The following is a 21,222-nucleotide window of genomic DNA, read 5'->3' as shown; positions in this document are numbered from 1 at the left end:
TTCGAATATTCGACCCCCCAAAAAACGGTTAACCGGTTAACCGAAATGTACATATCCTATAAAAAAAAAAGTTGGGTAAAATAATTTTTTTTTTTAAACATTTTTTTTCAAGATTTTTTTAGAAATACATACATGTTCAAATAAGTGTAGAAACCAAGTCGATGTTGTCAAATGTATTGAACTGGTGATCACAGTTTGACAGCTATAGGCCTACAGCTTTCATGTGTGGAGGCGATTCACAATCAGGCCAGCTGTAGAGAAGACCCTCTCAGCAGGAACGGAGGTTGCGGGTTTAGCAAGGTATAGCATGTATATAAGTTTAATTTGGCATAGTTTGACCTCTACAACCGCACTCACTAACCTGGTCGAAGTATTTCCACACATTACTCCTTTTTGACGCCATCATTGTGTAGGACTCTTCTTAGAGTGTAAATAATTACCGGACTATGACTGGTAAAATGTTGAATACCGGCAAAACTAAATCTCTCCAGTCAAAATGTCCATGTACTTTGCCGCCACACACGGTTGCCAAGCAGCGCTTATTGTTGTTTAGGCTGGCCACTCATGTGTCGCGAGTGTTGACAGGGGGCGGGGGAGCACGCTCAACTGTTAGCGCCGGAACCTCGCAACGGCTGCGGAGCTCATTTGTGCCACATTTGTGCCTAAAATGAGGTTTGAGTCTGCGTGATCCGCGTGTAGGGAGGGGCAGCAGCCGTATCATTGGCTAGAACTAGCTAGATCTGATGGATTTGGACATAAACGCGAGTGAAGTATAACCGGACACGAGAGAGAGAGAGAGAGATCAGCACCTGCAGCTCTGCCCGCTGTGAGGGGCCGGTGAGCGGAGCAAAACACACCTTTAGACGTCAACTAACACATTTAGCTATGGCATAGTCGTATATAAATACATTGAATTATTCAATTTGATAATATGTAATCAACTTAGGCATCACTCCAACAAAAAAAATTAATAAAAAAAAAAAAAATAATAAAAATATTCATAACTCATATTCGAATACATGAATAATTATTCGAATACCTGAATCATTTCGAATATTCGAATATTCGATTAATCGTTCCCATCCCTAGCGTATATAGACACCAAAAGAAAGACATTTGGGGAAGCTGGGTTAATCGGAACATGAGAGTACACAGGTATAGACAGAGAGAAGGAAGAAGTAAGATGTCCCCCGACAAACTAAGTCTATATCAGCAAAACTGGGGGCTGAATCTAATCAGCCCTAACTATAAGCTTTATCAAAAAGGAAGGTCTTAAGCGCACTCTTAAAAACGGATAGGGTGTCTGCCGCCCGAACACAGACTGGAAGCTGATTCCACAAATGTGGAGCTTGATAAGAAAAGGCTCTGGCTCCCATTGTACTTTTAGAGACTCTAGGAACAACCAACAACCCTGCATTCTTGGAACGCAATGCCCTAGTAGGACAGTAGGGTATAATGAGTTCTTTAAGGTAAGATGGCGCCTGCCCATTAAGGGCTTTGTAGGCGAGAAGAAGAATTTTAAATTATATCCTGTGTTCTATAGGGAGCCAGTGTAAGGCAGCCAGAACAGCAGTAATGTGGTCCCTTTTCCTAACTCTGGTTAGTACACGAGCCGCAGCATTTTGAATCAGCTGAAGCGACTTGACTGACTTCTTGGTACTCCCTGATAATAAAGAGTTACAATAATCCAGCCTAGAAGTAACAAATGCATGGACTAGTTTCTCTGCATCGTTTTGAGGCAAGATATGCCTGATTTTTGCAATGTTACGTAGATGGAAGTAGGCGGTCCTTGAAATTGATTTTATGTGGGCGTTAAAGGATAAATCCTGATCAAATATAACACCAAGATTCCTTACAGTCTCACTGGAGGCCAAATTAATGCCATCCATAGTTAGTATATCTTTAGATAATTTGTTTCGTAGATTCTTCGGGCCAAGTACAATAACTTCAGTTTTGGTTTAACATCAAAAAGTTTAAGGTCATCCACGTTTTTAAGTCCTTAAGGCAGTCTTGAATTTTATTTAGATGATTAATTTCATCAGGCTTGATTGATAAATATAGTTGAGTATCATCCGCATAACAATGAAAGTTTACAGAATGATTCCTTATAATATTGCCTAACGGAAGCATATATAATGTGAACAAAATAGGTCCGAGCACTGAGCCCTGTGGCACTCCATGGCTAACTTTGGTTTGCGTGGAAGATTCATCGTTAACACGTACAAACTGAGAGCGTTCAGATAGATAGGACCTAAACCAGCCTAAAGCAGTTCCCTGTATGCCAACTAAGTGCTCTAGTCTTTGCAATAGGATGTCATGGTCGATTGTATCAAATGCAGCACTGAGATCGAGCAAAACAAAAATAGAGACAAGTCCCTTGTCTGAGGCTATTAGAATATCATTTGTGACTTTAACCAGAGCTGTCTCTGTGCTATGATGTGTTCTAAAGCCAGACTGAAAATCTTCAAATAAATCATTGTTTTTTAAGTAATAACACAACTGTTTTGCGACCGCTTTCTCAAGAATTTTTGAGAGGAACGGAAGATTAGAAATAGGTCCATAGTTGGCTAAAACCTCTGGATCGAGGTTGTGCTTTTTAAGAAGCGGTTTTATCACTGCTACTTTGAATGATTGTGGAACATAGCCTGATAATAAAGACATATTCATAATATTTAATAAAGAAGTGCTAATTAATGGAAAAACTTCCTTGGATAAGGATAGATATTGTACTAGAATAAAGTACTCAGATCTTGTACTTTAGTAGAAGTACTCAGGTCTTGTTCTTGAGTAAAAGTAGAAGTACTCAGATCTTGTAGTCAAAGTAGAAGTACTCAGGTCTTGTACTTGAGTAAAAGTAGAAGTACTCAGATCTTGTACTTAAGTAAAAGTAGAAGTACTCAGATGTTGTAGTCAAAGTAGAAGTACTCAGATCTTGTACTTGAGTAAAAGTAGAAGTACTCAGATCTTGTACTTGAGTAAAAGTAGAAGTACCAGAGTGTAGGAATACTCTGTTACAGTAAAGGTCCTGCATTCAAAATGTTCCTCAAGTGAAAGTAGAAAAGTATTCTCATCAAAATATAGTGAAAGTAGCGACAGTAAAAATAGTCATTGTGCAGATTGGTCCATTTCAGAATAATATATATGATATGTTTTATAATGATTGATCATGAAAGTGTTCTCAAAGCTGGTGAAGGTGCAGCTAGTTTGAATGACTTTGTAGACTGCAGGGTAGCTTGTGGATTTACTCCAGGTGGAACTAAAGTCTGATTTAACACTAGATTAAATTAGATTTCACATCATTCATCCACATCTGTGAAGTAACTAAAGTTATTAAATACATGCAGTGGAGGAGAAGTACACCATGTACCTCTGAACTGTAGAGGAGTAGAAGTACACAGTAGCAAAACATTGAAATACTTAAATAAAGTACAAGTATCTCAAAATTGTACCCACGTATAGTACTTGTTGATTTTATGAACTTAGTTACTTTACACCAGTGGCTATAAAGATAGAAAGACTAAGCCTTGCACAGAGGCATGAAAATACATTTTCAAAATGCTCAACAGTGCTGCCAGAATTATAAACTGACTGCTACACAATTAAAATAAATGCTTTTATATATTTCTATTAGATGTGACTCTTTGGCGTTTCTGTTATTATTACCTGCTTTAGTTGTTCTGACAGCTAAAATCCTCTGTTATTCCTAAACCGATATTCCATGGGGTCGGGGGCTCGGATCCTTGTCACCTTTTTCATACCTGATAAGTTTGCATCCCTGACTACAGTTGCTTTAGCGTGTAGAAGCTAGTAAGCCTACTATTTGACTTGTTTTAGATAGGCACAACATGTTTCATATGCAGACCTTATTTTCCTGTTCCATGTTAAAATAAACCATTTTCAGTCGTAATTTGTTTTTGGTCATGGAAAATGAGGTAAAGGTCATTGAGAAGTCATGGAAAAGTCATTGAAAATCATTGGTGAAAAAGTGTATGAACCCTGTTTAGTGTTTTTGACCCTAAGAAACACTGATGCATTAATAAATAATAATAATCTACAGCTCCTCTCCCTGCTCCAGAGGATTTAAAAAAAATCCCCCCCCCAAAGCAGTACACCTAGGGGAAACACTGCATAGAGCATAAAGAAACGTGCCCATTTCTCTATTACATTTCCAACATTTATTGTCCTGAGTTAGGCACATTTTAAACAATTTCAGGGGATTTATAATGGATAAACGTGCTTATCGTATCCCTTGTAGCCCAACCAACATTCAAGACTATATCCTGCCATAGGTCCTCCCTAATCTCACTACCAAGGTCTTTTTGCCATATCTTTCTCAGGCCTTCACATACTCTAATTTGAATATGTGACATCTTTCTATAGAATAGTGAGGCAGAGTGTAGAGCAGGGGTGGAGAACCTCCGGCCTCCGGGCCGTATACGGCCCGCGAGACCATTTGGTACGGCCCTCGAGGTAATTTATAAACACACGCAAAAAAGAAAAAAATTAAAGAAATCTAGACCGCAAAAAAATGAAACAAGTGAGTGCCAGTTTTTCCTGGCCACGGTCAGGGTCCTTGAACACAACACGAGCCTAACGTGTCATCACGTGGTATAGGTCTCGTCTGACAGGGGTCCAGTTCTGACGGAGAGCACCAGAACGTCACTCCGGGTCTTCCACACATTGCAGTACCCATAAGGAGCTGTACACATGTTGCTGCATGGCTGTGTCTTTAGTTGAAAGCCCAGTGGTGATCTGTTCATCCGTCACACTGAGCATACAGTCAATACCTTTGTTGTTATTAGCATCTGGTTAGCTAGCTATGCTAACGAATATAAGAAGCTTTTTCTACAACCAGTGAGGTAAAGGCACATCTTTATATGATCATTATAGTTATAAAAAAATAAGAGAATAAAGTAAACAGGTATAAAATACTATAAGACAGTAAAAAAAGTTGTTATTAATAAACACAAATACAGTTTGAAAGGAGACAAATACAGTTTGAAAGGAGAGTGATTTGTAAAATATCCATAAAGAAAAATAAATCAAAAATAAAGTTCTGTTTCATCTGGGTGTTGAGAGATGTTTCCATAGATCTCTTAATGTTGCTCTCAAAGTGCACCAGATTGATGCTTTCAACTTCAACATTTAAAAAAAAAATCTTCCCGGGGGAGCATGCCCCCCCTTAGAGGAGGTGAGGACCCCCCTAGAGGAGGTTAGGTCCCCCCCCCACTTAAATCATGTCCACATGGATAGGAAACTAAATACATTTGTACACATCTTGTGTCCATATCTTTCTGTTTGGGTGGTCACGCCACACCGTGCACGTGCATGCATGAGTCATGGTGAGATATCTGGATTCAGAGGTTGCGTTTTCTTTGCACAGCATGAAAGAAAGGCGAAATGAATGGGCTGTGATTTTAGTATTTTTAAGCAGAGGTCAACCATTTGTACGGCCCTCGGAGGATCTTGAACAAATTGAAATGGCCCTTGAGAGGAATAAGGTTCCCCACCCCTGGTGTAGAGTATGGGGAAAATTTTGAAACTCTTGAATCTTATTCTCTTCTTCCTCATCCCTTGTCAGTCCAAATACCAAACCAACGCTGCTCCTCAGCTGTAGATATTTCTAGAAATCCCCTTTATCAGTCAAGTTAAATAGTTTCTTAAGGTCCTCAAATGACATAAACAAGCGGTCTCTGTAGAGATCATTGACAACATTGAAAACATTTATCCCTTTCTCCAACCATGTATGCCATAAAAATACCTTTTTCCTAATACAGATTGAGGGGTTGTTCCATATGGAGGAATACATTTGTTTGTATTGTGAGATGCCCAACATCTTGTGTGCCCTTGCCCAATGGGAAGGTTGTCAAATCAGATGTCCTCCCTCTGCCTGTTTTGCTGCGTTTTTCTGGGATAACAGTTCTAAGCTAGTCTTTTAATCTTTTAAGGGAATTTTGCAATACTTCACTGAAAGTGGGCAGACAAATGAGCTTGCACATTCATAAAAACAAATAACAATTTAACAAATGTGCAGGACACTGAGTTGAGCATACATGTCCAAAACTTCCTTTTTAACTTTAGGTTACTGTGATGGAGTACTCGAGTCCTGGACACGGACTCGAGTCGGACTCGAGTGCCGATTTTCGTGACTCGACTCGGACTCGCGCACTGATTGATGCGACTCGGACTTGGACTCGTGAATTCTCGTGTACGCTGACATGGACTCGGACTCGTGAATTTTCCCCCCCACGATGACTCGGACTCGTCTTGCACATTGATGCTCTGACTTGGACTCGGACTCCAACTCGAGCAAGTTTTCTCTGGAGTCTGATGTCCTCTATCCTGGCATGTGCACCTGTGAGGCGAGTTCACGGACTTGGCCCCGCTATTCCAACCTAGAGATGTCTACATTACATTACATTGCATTTAGCTGACGCTTTTATCCAAAGCGACTTACAATAAGTACATTCGACCAGGAAGACACAACCTTGAGGAAAACAGAATCATATAAGTACAGGTTTCATAGAGCCAATCATTTCAAGTGCTACTCAACTGGCTTTAGATAAGCCAGTCCTTTATTAGTATATAAGTGCTTTGTTAGCAATTATTTGTTAGTCATTCTATCGCTCGAGGTGGAGTCGAAAGAGATGAGTTTTCAGTCTGCGCCGGAAGGTGTCTAGAGACACACCCTGCATGCTGTATGCTTTCACACATTCTGCTTCCACATTGGAAAAGAGCAGTGCAAAATGCTCGTTATGTGAATATTGAAGAGAAGGCTCCGTAACACATTACTCTAAGGATCGAGTTCAGACATATAGGCTGTCTTGAACACTATCATCAGAGTAACGTGATCTAATCAATAAATAAAGATTCAGCTGATAACACGAAAGCACATGGCTACTTAACATGCAGAATTATGTCATTTTGCATGCTAAGTAGCCATGTGCTTTCTGCAGCTAAATCTTTATTAGTAAACCGATTTAACTGGTAAAAGTTCCTTCAAAATAAGAGTCCCGATTACTATCAAAATAAAAGTGCAAAACGAAAACTTTACCATAGGAAAATATTGTCATACAAATATAATCACTCATTTTAAATATAGTTTATTTATATATAATATTAATATTAGTAATAAGCTTTATATTTGTATAGCACCTATTACAAGAATTGTAGCCAAACTCGCTTCACAGCAGTTCAATAGACAGATTAGTATAACATGACAGGATAAAAGCAATGTAGAGGAGCAGCTACATTTCAACACATATGTCCACGAAGATTAATACATGAAGACTTGTGACTCGGACTTGACTTGGACTCTTCTTAGGTGACTCGGACTCAAACACAAGTAATGATGACTCGGACTCGACTCGGACACTCATTGGGTGACTCGGACTTGGACTCGGACTCGAACACAGGTAATGATGACTCGACTCGGACACTCCTTGGGTGACTCGGACTCTACTACGACTCTCCCTTGGTGACTCGGACTCGAAGAGTGGTGACTCGAGTGACTTGGACTCGTGAATTGGTGACTTGACTACAACACTGCTGTGCACAGTGAAAGAACACTGGTAATGACAAGCTATTAAGCTCACACTTAACCTGTTCCTCAAATACTGTGTCAGCCTTCAGACCACGTTACCGTTAATATGTGGTGCCAGTCAACATGTTCGGGAAGATGAAAATGACCCTGACAAATAGGACAAATTCGATCTTGTTACTGAGCTTAAATAGATGAAGTATAACTTCATTAAGGGTTGTTGATTTGTGTTATTGAAGTCCCTTCAATAGACTAGTGCAGGGGTGGCCAACCCGCGGCTCTTTGCCTAGTTTCATGCGGCTCTTCAGTTCATATCGAATTTTATGTGTGAGAGTTTGGGGGAGAGACACTGACTCCTGACAAGTGTTGCACGGTGTACCGATACTTGAAAGGTATACCGCGATACTCTGCCGTTAAAAACGTTACGATTCCTCCGTTTCATTAGTATCTGTACTTTAAGAATGACGGGGGAAAGTACTCCGGTGAGAAAGCGCCGTTTTAATAAGAGCCGCGTGTGTTCAGCGCTCTGCTTCCACTCCCTGCACTGCAGTCCCGCCCCTCTCAAGCACTCTCTAAGTCCCGCCCCTCTCAAGCACGCTCTAAGTGCCTCCCCTCTCTCGTGCACGCGCTAGCTGCCAGAGCATGTGAGAAAACGAGAAGCATGGCTGCAAGTGGGAGTGCAACTGCGCCTCAGTTTGATGACCAAAAAGACGCTAGAAGCTAAATTTGGAAGTATTTGAGCTATATCTCTGACAGTGAGGGCAAGCCTACGGACACCACGAGGCCTGTCTGTGAGAAATGTATTAATTTTATTGAATACGAATTCTTGTCATTTATTTTATTTATTGTTCTCATTGTTTAAAAGTTTGTGTTATGGTTCTGGTTCTGGTGTGAAATAAAGCACAATAATTACATTTAAAACTGTTTCCCTCTTTTTAAGAAAAGTATCGAAAAATAATCGGAATCGCAATTCTTGACTTGGTATCGAAACCAAAATGTTGGTACCGTGACAACACTAGCTACTCCAGACAGTTAAACCTGATATTTAGTAGGTCTGTTAAGTATTGAATGTTGATAATTCTGACGTAATTTGGCCGGTCAAAGTTGTTTGGGCTCTGATAAAATCGCTCCGTTACTTTCGTCCCGTGTTACTTTCGTCCCGGCTCTCCCTACGTGTGTATGTGTGGTGTCAGGTGTCAGTATGAGAGGATGACAGTGCGTCTAATTTTGATGTGGCCCAAGAGCCAATCACAATAATACCTGCGATGCAGTGAACCATTCACCTTTGAGGGTGGGGGAACCTATCGTTGGTTAAACACTATCCAGTGTTTCCCCTACCATTGTCTTGGAGGGGCGCTGCGCCCCGCCAACGGAGCCCCGCCAACGGAGCCCCGCGCCCCCCCTGAAATTCAAGGTGTTTAAAAAAATATATATATTATTTAATTTTTTTAAATATATATGTAGCACTAAATTGCAAATAATCTATGACTACTGTCACTTTTCAAATTGAACATGTGCTCTTTTATTAAATAAACTAAACGCTTTAATTTTAAGTTGTGAGTTTAGTGTTTTTGACCCTAAGAAACACTGATGCATTAATCAATAACAATAATCCACAGCTCCTCTCTCTGCTCCAGAGGATTTAAAAAATATATATTCCATTGCCACAAAAATGCATCAGTGACGTGGTTGAAATCTTGTCTCCAGAAAACAAAAAACTGAAACAAGCGGTATCAGTGACTGTGTCTGATGTGGCTCTTTGCAGTAACAGCTCTTAACCTCTGACTGTTTGGCCACCCCTGGACTAGTGCATAACACCAAATAAATAAATATTACACACAGGCCTATACTGTAACTCTTAACACAAAGAATTCCCTCTGCCTCTTGTTATTACACATATGTTTATTATACAAAAAAAAAATTCTAAACAAACCAAATTACATATAGAGGCGAAGTCCTTCCCTTTCCGGTGGACCTCCATGGGAACTTATTTTGGAAAAATGATGTATTGAAGTCAATGGGGAGAGAAAGATTATCTTTTTCGATCCCGTTTGAATTGTGAAACGAATTACACATATGATGTTTGTCAATTTAAAAGATCATTTAAAGTCAAAAAAAAAAAAGTGTCGTAAAACTGTGAAGTAAGACTTTTGTTTGTGTGAAACCGCTCAATGGACTACATCTCTGGTCTCGCACACGTCACCAACACCAAGATGGCCGTCACGTTGGCACATTTCACCTCTTTCTTTCAGAATGAAGTGAAAAGTATTAAGAGGTGAAAATCACTACAAGTCTGGGCATGTTGAGAGCTATACATACACACAAGGGGAGTTAGTCGGTTCCGTAAGAGCCAGCATGCGGGACCGGCTTTACAAGATTTCACGAGTGTAACGTTAATGACATCACTTACGCGACTCTGGGATTTGTAGTCTTTCTAGTTGCGTATTTTTAATAGTCTTATATTTCAACAGTTTTACGACAAACTGTGACTTTTTTGACATGGCTCACTCAAGATATATTTTATTGAAAACATTTACAAGGACTTTGCAGGACATTGAGATATTCAAGCCTCCAAACCTATTCAGTTTAACACTGCTCCTGACTGTCCTCCCATCTACCCTTATGCAGAATCTGTTTAAGTATAGTCAGTTACTCTTTTTGTGACATCTGCACCTCATGTCGGACTCATTTCACCAATAGAAAGTTGTACATTTCCACCATGTCTTCAGGTATTGTTCTTTGTAATAAAGCAGCTGGTCCTTCAGCAGCACTCAGAATTTCACAAGAGTCTCCTAATCCTCTCATCGCCATGTTGACAGGCACACCGCTCCAAACAAAAGGCTGTCACTCACGTGTTAGTGTTCTGTGTGTGTGAGCGCCTTTCCCTCCATGCGTATACATGCACGTGTATACAAGCATGTTTCAAGCATACTCGTCATTCCTCACAGAATTAGCCTTTGTGTGTAGTGGTTTAGGTTGTTTTAACCAGACTGTGGGTCACTGGGGGTCAGCAAGAGGATTATTGTAATAGGGTGCCAATTTGTGGTAGGGGATGTAAGTGGACAGAACACATGTCGCCTTACCAAGAGAACATCCAAACAATGACACCAGGACAAGTGAGTGAGAGGTGGAACACTAAAGGCAGGTGGAAGAGAAATACATTAGATAATAATAATATAAAACATTGTATTCATCAAGTGCTTTTACAGGTGCTCAAAGACACTTTTCACAAATGTACAAAATAAAAGTCAAAATAAACTTAGCTTACACAATGATATTAAACACGAGGACATTCATCACAAGATGTAAAAACAGAGACAGCCTAACTTTAATTTCAGACATGGAATACATAATAAAACTGGCTTTAGTTAAAAGCCTGTTTGTAATCACCCGACCCTAGTGTCTTTTATTTTAATATGTCTTACAGCTTTATGCAGCTATATGGAAAGAGCCCCGGTGATCACACAACATGTTGCCCCTGGTGATCAAAAGAAAGCAGTACTAAGGAGAACTGTGAAGTGAAGCATACAATTGAATATCAAAAATAGATATTTTTCCAAAAAGGTAGAGCCTTTCCAACTAAAGAAGACTTAAAAAATCACTCTTAAAACAGAAATGTTGTCCCCTGTAGATGCTATTTTGTTCATAAAATGAAGAAATATCCGGCTGTCTTTATCGTGACTGCCCAGAATTCAAAATGTAAACACTACGATAGCTGCCTCTTCAAACATGGAAGAAAGAAATCCCCTGGTGAGGACTTGGATCATATGAGCTTGTGCTAAGTGGATCCTGAGGGGTCAAAGTGCAGGCCTCACTGAGCCTAAGGGTCATTATGCTTGAATACCACGGCCACTTGACATTATACCATAACCATGTGACATATCTCTTGCTGTACTGTATTGTCTGAGCATCTTCTGCCTTTGTCTCCGTTAGAATTATTGTCAGACATGTTGAATGTGTAGACTGGTAGACAAAACATGGAGTGCGCAAGAGCAGGAATGCTCTGTGCTCTTTCGAGGCTTCTGCCTCGTTCAGAATTCCCCCTGCCCTCCTGCCTGCCTCAGCAGGTTGAAATACTTTCTATACACTCAGATACTTTGATAGCTAATATCCAATGTCTTTACATAAGGACTCCAAATCTGTCTTGTTATGCTCTTTCCAAACATACCACTTTCAAGTCCCCCAAGGATCATTTTACTATACTCTTTCATGTTTTACGACCAATACATTAGGTTATGTGTTTCTGCTCTTTCCAAGCTGGCACTCTGTCTTTTTGAAATGATTTATCCGTTGTCATTTAAGTCAAATTGCCAGCATGTAATTGTTGAGCAAGTTTTATTTTAGAAGGATTTAGAAACTGGTGGAGGCTAACTTTCGTATGTTGGGCAATTTGCTGAATTAGCATAACCACCTATATGAACAATATTTCAACAACGGCTCGGCTGATTGGACTATATTGGAGTCATTTTTTTAGGGTTATTAAGGATACTTCAAGTTTGAGAAACCGGCTCGAGATACACTTTTTGTTATATTCCATGGAATGCTCTTAACATCCCGATAGCAATGAATATCTGCAAATCCACATAACAATCAAAAATGAAAAAGGGTCGCCACTTATTTAATAAAATAAAAAAGATTTAATTAGTAGCAGATTTCTTCCGGCTGTGTATTTTCAAATTCTAGCGCACTCGAGTTGGTTTCTCCAAAATGACCTACCCCACCTTTAATCCATTTCAGGCATTTTCAACTCTGAGGCCATTTCTAAGTTATAGAGAATTCTATATTTCCCAGCAAGAAAAGAAGGTAAAGAGAGAAGTCATAAAAAAACATTATTTCTTGTAAATAGATCAGTAATTAACAAAACCTGCATACTTATAAAACTGCCAGTTGTTTTACTCTGCTTTTATCAGAACAATAACATTGGGGTTTCTAATTATTTAGGATTTATACAGTTGTTTCTTGCTTTGGACAGGAACCTCAGCCACACTCTTAGCAGTAGCCATTTTGCTCCCAATAAATAAGAAGAAATCAACTGAGAGTAAAAAAACAACCATTAGGAAAGTTACTTAGGCCTACTACTAAAACTGGGAGTTTATTTCCAGATCCGAGCAAACCTTCAGGAGGACATCTACAGGACCCGCTGGCAAGGGGGCCGGTCGCCGGAGCAACCACAGCCTTAAAAATCCTATGAGAGTCAAGTCCCTCAATCTTCTGCTAAACAGCAGGAGCCCGCTGAGACAGACCCATCCCTCCTCCTGTTCCTCCATCCTACCTCCATCTTCTCCGGGTCCTCCATCATCCAATGGTGCTGAGAGTAGGGATCAGCAGAAAGACACACCCAGGACAGCTCTCATCAAGTAAGAACCACTTCATAATCACTTCAGACCTTTTTGACTGTTGTGCCCTGTATGTATGTTACATAAGGGATCGTATGCAGCAAGCCGGTACTTTTATATCACCCTCTTGTGGTTCCCTTTTCTACAATGACCAGCTTGTTTACTTCAGTTTACTTCCTGTTGGCCGCCTTCTGCTGATTTCTGTGGTCCAGTCTTTTGACCTCTTTCCTTCTCTCGTTTCCTTGTTCTTGCTCTCTTTTCCGTTACCTGGGACAGGCAAGCCATCATTAATCCAAGGTTTCACACTCCCCTTAAATATAAAAATGAAGATGATGGAGGAAAACTAATGTGTTTTCGGACAAAGCTGAGGACCGTAATTCTTTCTGCTGATTGATAAGATTGCCCATAGTCCCTTAATGGGAGTGTCCTTGGCACCTGTCTGCTCAGAATCAGTCCAATTAAGCCATGCCTGACCTGTAGATAGTCACATCCTACCAGTGGCAAACCGTGTCTATCACACATCATCACAGGTATTATAATGTCCGTCTTTTCACTGAATTGTTGTCTTAAAGGGTACTCACAACAATTCCGCAACAACTTCATCTTCACCTGTTGCACTTGTCATTTCAACGTTAAAAACAGTAAAACGGCATGAATTGCTTCGTCGCATTCTAGATCCTCTGTCTCGAGCCAGTTAACTAGCGGGCCTTCTAGAGCACCCTGGAACCGAGGGGAACTCTGAAAGAATACGCCCATTGGCTACAAATCAATATCTGATTGGTTGATCAAACTGTCAGTCCAAACGTACGCTCTCATTCAGTGCAACGGCCAGGGCATCCTATCAAGGATGTAGAATACCTTGGTTGAAGGATATTCGACCCAGAGACCCAGAACAAGATCTGATTGGTTGCTTTCTTTTCTAACACAAAACCACTGAAATGCGTAGTGCATGATCCGAGAAGGACAAACAAATCAATGTAACACTGTGATATTACAGATCAACAACACAGATACGATTCTCATTTATTCATTTTATATACATTTTATTTATATAATTAAAATGTTTGTTTGTTTTTTGTTTTATCTGAGTGTTCCGGGGTATTCTCTGAATACCTTGAAGGCCATGACGGTTCGCCACTGCATCCTACACTAACATATATTGGTACATTTGCTGAATTCAGGTTGTAGGAAGTTCACAGATGACGGATGTAGAAGAAGGCTGTGGTCAAGCTCATGATCAATGTGGTGAGCAGAGCAAACCACATCACACAGCAGCTCAGGTTTCACACCCTCAACACAGTAACTTGTAAGCCTGTTCACCTGCTTTGAGGCTTGTAGGAAGTGTGCTTATTGTACAGACAGTGACACCCCACATCAAACCTCTTTTCATTGATCAATGCAAAAGCTGCAAGAGGAACCTTTGTTTTTCCTTTTCGAGTACCAAGGATTATTTATTGTTTTGCTTTTTTGTTTGTGTGTTTATTTATTTTTGCAAATGTCTTCTGCGTAATGCCATACCACACATTTGTACCGTACAATTTCAGCAGAGCACAACAAACTGCAATATATCGAATATCAAACATTAAATATATAACGATACATCTTTCAGCAACACATGCCAGTATACAAAAGTAAAACATTAATAATAACATATATAAATAAGGACTGTCAAGAGTAACACATTAAAGCTTGCGATAATTCTGAAAACCTTAATGTTTAAAATAATATAGGCAACCCAAATTAAGTGTCTTTAAATTTCTAATTCACCGCAACTTTCTCCCGTAATTCCAGATGTTTCTGAAAGATGTCATTGTAATGAAAAGGCAAATAAGTGCTGATCACCAAACATTTTGTATAGCTGTTAAATTGTAACAGTTATTAAAAAATGTAATAGAAACCCGCTGTATGTTGTTTGATTAAAGCTTTTTTTATTGGTATGCTTATTTGAAAAACCTCTTAATTCTGTCATCGCCTTAATGTCGATGAAGGAACACTTGTAAATACCTTACCACACATCATTTCTGTCTAGTCATAACATTTTACTGTGATGAATGTTTTACATTGCCGAATGTCATATTGTAACCACAACAACCAAGACGTGTCATGTCTGGGTTTGACCACCAATAGCAGATGGATCACAGTGATGTGAACCGTCTGAAGGTCTGTCTGATGGGTTAATGAGGTGTGTGTGTGTGTGTGTGTGTGTGTGTGTGTGTGTGTGTGTGTGTGTGTGTGTGTGTGTGTGTGTGTGTGTGTGTGTGTGTGTGTGTGTGTGTGTGTGTGTGTGTGTGTGTGTGTGTGTGTGTGTGTGTGTGTGTGTGTGTGTGTGTGTGTGTGTGTGTGTGTGTGTGACTGAAAGAGTTAAACCCATCCTGTTGTGTTTTCCACTGCATTTCACAGTAGGCAGGGTGGGGACAGCACAGCACCTAAATAGACCTGCAGTTTCCTGTTTAGTAGGTTACACACCTTTAGTACAGTATGTCCCTCCCATGAATCTCCAGGGAGCTACACACAATATCCACTATTGATATGACTTATTCTGTAGGTATGTGTATGCCTCCCAGTGAGTGTATATTGATAGTGTTTGACTGAATGAGGTGTGTGCAGTTGTTCCCCTGTGTGTGGGAAATACAGATATCCGCCACAGGAAGATGAGCTAAGGTGTCCTGGTTTCACTGACGGACAGTATCTGTAGCTGGAGGCTCAACACACCCACGCTAACATTACTTTTCCAGTTTCTGTGGCCTCCCTCACGCAGAAGGACAGATCAGGGTACAGAATTGTAAAAAAGAAAGATTTGTTGTCCAGTAAGTGGTTAATTTAGAGGAAAATAATGGATGTCTTTGTGACACATGTTTACTTCTCTGGGGACTAGAAGCATTCTTGTTCTCACAAAGGGACAATAATAAACAAGCGGATAAAAGATGGATGCTTTTGTAGTTTTTTTAACCATTGTATTTTCATTTTATACCTAATACAACTCTATTAACATAATACATTACGTTTTGTGACAGTTGCACCATATTAGAAAACATACATGTTGAAGACATAGTGCCGCTCTCAGTGCAATCCTTGTCGTCCCAACAGTCAGTCAGCCATAGAAACGTCTTCAGTTATGTCCTGGTGCATGTTTTCCTAAAGCATTTTCAACTACGTTCCACATATTCCGTGAGCCTCCTGATCTTGATAACGTATTGCCGCTTTTTGAAGACAGACTAGCTTCCGCCTTTGCCTTTTGACAAATCAGCCGCAGAACAAGGAGGTCGATGGGCGTACGTCAATACAAATGCAACAGGCAGCAACATCTAGTGTCTGCCTGGCCGATCAGCTCATACAAATTGGCTTTCCTGTATTTGTTTATAATTTGGTTTGTAAGACACGGCCACATACAAGCTACTCCTCCAATTTCTTCATGGTTTCACCAGCGGTTTTCTGAAAGGTTTAGATATTTTGGGTCGTATAAAAACAGCATAGCGCTCAGAAATATGACAATGGGTGCATTGCCTTTCCACATGTTGACCGAATGTGACCACATGCACTCAAAGTCATTGAAAAAAATTGCAAAAAGACATTGGCGCTCCAAAAGGCGTTATGTGGGCACTTTCCAGGAGATCATATGACCCGATCACCAAAGGTATATAGTGCAAGAACAGAATGGGACTGACAACATTCTCCCTGTTACTACTCAGTGTAGCATCAAACTGAGTTTGAAGTTGTTATTCCAATGTTGCTTTAACAGTGTTTTGACAGACAGTAACGGGTGTTTCTGGGAAAGGGCCAGGTAACCAGCCCAACCGGTACTCTTCTAGTCGTAGAGACACACATGCAAACAGTGTTTCACACTTGAAGGCCCATTTGCATTGATTACATGAGAAATAATTTTGTATAGCATGCAGTGTTTGTGTTGCATACATTTTATATCGTCTAGATTAGAAGTTTGCAACTTGTCTGTTAAAGGTGGGGTAGGTAAGTTTCAGAAACCGGCTCGAGATACACTTTTTGTTATATTCCATGGAATGCTCTTAACATCCCGATAGCAATGAATATCTGAAGTGCTTTGACAACAAATCCATAAAAAGTCATCTGTGGAACCCGTAATACTGTAAAAAGTACAACTTGTACTTTTTATAACGCTATTAACGCTATGCTGTTTTTGCCGCCCTGTCTGTCAGCCTTCCATCTCGTGCACGCACAAATGTATCTCGTGCCCTCATTGGGCGTGCCCTAGGGCTGTGCGATTATGGCGAAAATCATAATCACGATTATTTGGGTCAATAATTGATATCACGATTATTTTGACGATTATTCATTAACCATTTATTGAACTTTAACACAAATAATATTTTACCAATAAACAAGATCAATAAATATGTTCGAGCGCACTTCCAAAACCATACTAAACATATATTAATATGATAAATAAAAATAAATTAGACTAAAATAAATTAAATCAAATATGTTGCAGTGCACTGTCACAACCTACTGAAAACTCCTGAAAACATATTCAACATATTCCACTAAACGTTGAAGGCTGGCCAACCGTCATGGTCCAGAAGTAACAGGAAATAAATGTTGAACTACAATTTAAGACCAAATAAAAATGTTTTGGCCACCATGGTCACACCATGCTGCTCATGTCATCTCTTAAAGATTTTTTGCAAGAAACACCAGCCTGTTTACATGGTCTGGTTTCAGAGATGAGCGCAGGCAGGTGACAAGCCACCTGTACTGAAGACCCTCTCTGAAGAGGAACTTGTGGCAGTGCTGCCACATATGACACAGGGCAAAAGAAAATACTCTGAACCCTTTCTTTGCCATTATATAAAAATAGTGTTGCAACAAATTATAAATATTATTTATTACTAATAAGACAACTCAGATCTGAAGCTACTCAGGAATCTGCTGCAACAGTGCAATAAAAAAGACAAAATTAATAGAATCAAACCCTTTTTTGTTGCATTTGAGTAGATTATAAAAATAACTGCCTTTAAAATAGGATGCAAGCAACACTAGCTTCTTAACCTGAATTGATAATAGACTATAATCAATTTAAACAGAACAGATCTTAATGTTTGCATTCTTATACCATTTTGTACAATAATTATAATGAATAAGTTCAAACAAACTAAAACTAACAGCTGATTAATAACGGTATCTAACTTGAGTTTTTATTATATCAAAAACCTGTTGAAATGCTACTGTTATTTTTACTGTCCCCCAAAAGCGCGTCGGCAGCCTCCAGGAAAGCTTCTTTCACAACTTCGCCGTCTTTGAAAGACTTCATGTGTTTCGCAAGAACGTGACTGACACGATAAGATGCTCTGGTGCTCTACCAGCTTGCTCTTGTTGTTGGGCCTGGTGAAAATGGACTGCTGTGCATTTAGCTGTCCTTTCAGGCCCCTCCCCTTTTGGGAGCGTAGGGCAGAATTAGGAGGGAATTCCGTCTCGTAGCGTTTGTGCACTGTTTTGAAATGCCGCTCCTAAATTACCCTTCTTCGATAAAGCCACGCTCACATTGCAGATGAGACGGATGGACTGGAATAGATAAAAAAGAATCATCCTCCCACTCGGAGTGAAAATTATATATTTTGAGCTTTTTTGCTTCTGCCATAATTGCGGTCTTGTGTGTGTGCGAACTGTGACTCGGAACGTCAGCAAAATAGTGCCCACTGCCCACCAGCCACGCCCCGACACATGGGGTGAGGCTGGCCAATCACAAAGCTTTGATGTGTTAAAGTGCATTATTCTGGCACAGGAAGATTATGTTACGGGACATTAACGATAAAACAGAATATTGTTGTTCTATTTTTAGACACATCTCGCGATCGACTGGGAATCTCCCCGCGACCCTTCTTTTTAACTAATTGCTGCTCTTGTTCTGACATCTTCGCTCGCGCTGAACACTCACAACACATGTCACTCCCACGTGGCCGAGTGGGCTTTTAGGGAGGGGCAAAAGCGCACCCAGCAAAATAATCGTATTTTGTCAATTATGCTGTTTTCATAATCGTCGCAAACCATAATCGTAATCGCGATTAAAATACGATTAATTGCACAGCCCTAGCGTGCCCTCATTGGGCGTGCCGTCATTGGGCGTGCATTGCAGCAGTAATTCAATGACTCGCCAGCAGGCGGCCACTTTCACCAGTCTGCTGAAGTCATGTGCACGTTCATGTGTGTTGGAGGAGGTGCTCTGTAAGGAAGTCTGAAGGAAGAGGCGGATTCTTTTCGGCTGTGTACTTTCAAATTTGAGTGCACTCGAGCCGGTTTCTGAAACTTACCGACCCCACCTTTAACTGTAATGTGTGTATTTTTGATTTTCCTTTATTGGACACACTTTTGTGAACAGTTTGATAAAAAGAATCACACACAACGTCTGTGTTTGGCATCTCCTCACAAAAACAGGGTGTGTATTTTTATTTTATTAAATCTCTAACCATGACATGACATCCAAGTATGTAAAAGTATTTTTTTTTAACATTTATTTTGTATTAGTTTATAATATGTCAGATAAACTGATTTACTTGAATAGCCTGTAATTGAGATCGCTGCTTTGGTAATGATTTGGTTCAGAAATGGAGGTTTAAAGTCTAGACTGGGCAATGTTGGTGAAGGTTAAATAATTGTTTGTCTCTTAAGTATAAGGACGCTTAACAAAGTTGACCATTGTGTGCAGGATTGACTCAATTGTTTTTCACTTCTAAGAAGAAGAATATATGAATCGGAATACTTTTTTATCTGGGGCGAGTTTTGGTGACAAGATATGTATATGAGCATAAGTTATTAAAGAGAAAAAGACATATTTTTACAAATACAAAACACAAGAAGTTAAAGTAAAATGTCCATTAAAAGATTAAAAAAGAATTCAAATATTTATTTTTAACATAATGTCTAAAACATTTAAATAAAAAATGATGTATAAACAAAAGAAGTTGAAGTGAAAATGTGCAATAAAAATATGAAAACAAAATAAAGATATTTAAATGAAAATAAGGTCAAATAAAATGGAACAAACATATTTAAACAAACATAGAAAGTACAGTTAAAAATGTACACATTGTACTTCAATAGATATGTATATTAAAAGATGTACAGTGGTGTGTTAATATTAATAAAATATGAATTCTGAATTTCAGTTTAAAAGGCTTTTGTGGCTAATTGGATATGTATATAATAATAAATATGTGACCCCGCAGCCTGTCAGAAGTGTGTGTGTGTGTGTGTGTGTGTGTGTGTGTGTGTGTGTGTGTGTGTGTGTGTGTGTGTGTGTGTGTGTGTGTGTGTGTGTGTGTGTGTGTGTGTGTGTGTGTGTGTGTGTGTGTGTGTGTGTGTGTGTGTGTGTGTGTGTGTGTGTGGTGTGTGTGTGTGTGTGTGTGTGTGTGTGTGTGTGTGTGTGTGTGTGTGTGTGTGTGTGTGTGTGTGTGTGTACTGGCTTAAAAGACAAATGGAAACTAACATTTTCAGTGTGTTGCCATTTGGAGCGAATGTGAGAAAGAGAGGTAAAATGAGACAAAAACATGATTCATGTGTGTGTGTTTTAGAGTGTGTGTGTTGAAGCTTGTCATCTGATCTTGCAGTGTTGTGGGCTGCATGTTCAGTAGTGTGGGAGCCACTCTTCCGTCCTGTACTCACCCCTCATCTCCTCTCCCTGGGGAAATGTTTGCGTACACATGTTTAGCGCCAACCTAAATGCATAATATCAGTCCATAATGACACTGGAGACACCTAATACGGGACCATATGCTTTTGTGACCTGGTTGTTCATGTGTGCATGCCACATGTGATGATGCAACATAAATCCTGCTTATGGACATATGCATGAAACATTTCTAATCAGGCAAAAAAACATGCGTGAATGTTCTAAAGTCACTCTCCACCTCTGCCATTGTTAAGGGAATTGTTAAAATGCAGGTGTAGTGGTGTTATGTAACACGGTAGTGAGGATACAAGGACGCATGAGTGATCACACACACACACACACACACACACAGCTCATCCTATTTAAGGAAACAAAGGGAGAGTGAAAGGCTTACTGCAGTGTTTGGTGCCAGCCAAGTGACGCCTTCATTCCCCTGACTACCACAAACATTCAAGCATGGCTTCATAGACTGTTTATGTACAGTAGTTTAACATTTAAAGTCGTTAAAACGAATAATGCGCTAACATCTCTCTTATGTCTTATTTAATTATGTTCTGTCCGTAAGTCCCTTGTACACTGTGCTTACTCACTGTTTTAAACACATAACTACTAAAACATGGATGGTTTCAAGTGTTTAAACTTGACACAATATACTTTAGATTTTCTTGACTTTAGATTTGACTTTACAAAATAACTCACTGCCTTTG

At 39.7% G+C, this 21,222-nt stretch overlaps 1 protein-coding gene across 1 annotated transcript in view; it reads left to right on the top strand.

Moving 5' to 3' along the window:
* Window positions 1-21,222, top strand: part of LOC117447970 (uncharacterized) — a 114,013-nt gene that overhangs the window by 78,924 nt on the left and 13,867 nt on the right. Inside the window, exon 10 of the mRNA XM_034085010.2 lies at window positions 12,643-12,897. Coding sequence (XP_033940901.1) covers window positions 12,643-12,897 — 255 coding nt within the window. The remainder of the gene's footprint in view (window positions 1-12,642; window positions 12,898-21,222) is intronic.

This window comes from Pseudochaenichthys georgianus, chromosome 6 (assembly GCF_902827115.2).
Source record: "Pseudochaenichthys georgianus chromosome 6, fPseGeo1.2, whole genome shotgun sequence".
NCBI lineage: Eukaryota > Metazoa > Chordata > Actinopteri > Perciformes > Channichthyidae > Pseudochaenichthys > Pseudochaenichthys georgianus.
The sequence above is the reverse complement of the archived record's forward strand: the minus strand, read 5'-3'. Positions and strand labels throughout refer to the sequence as shown.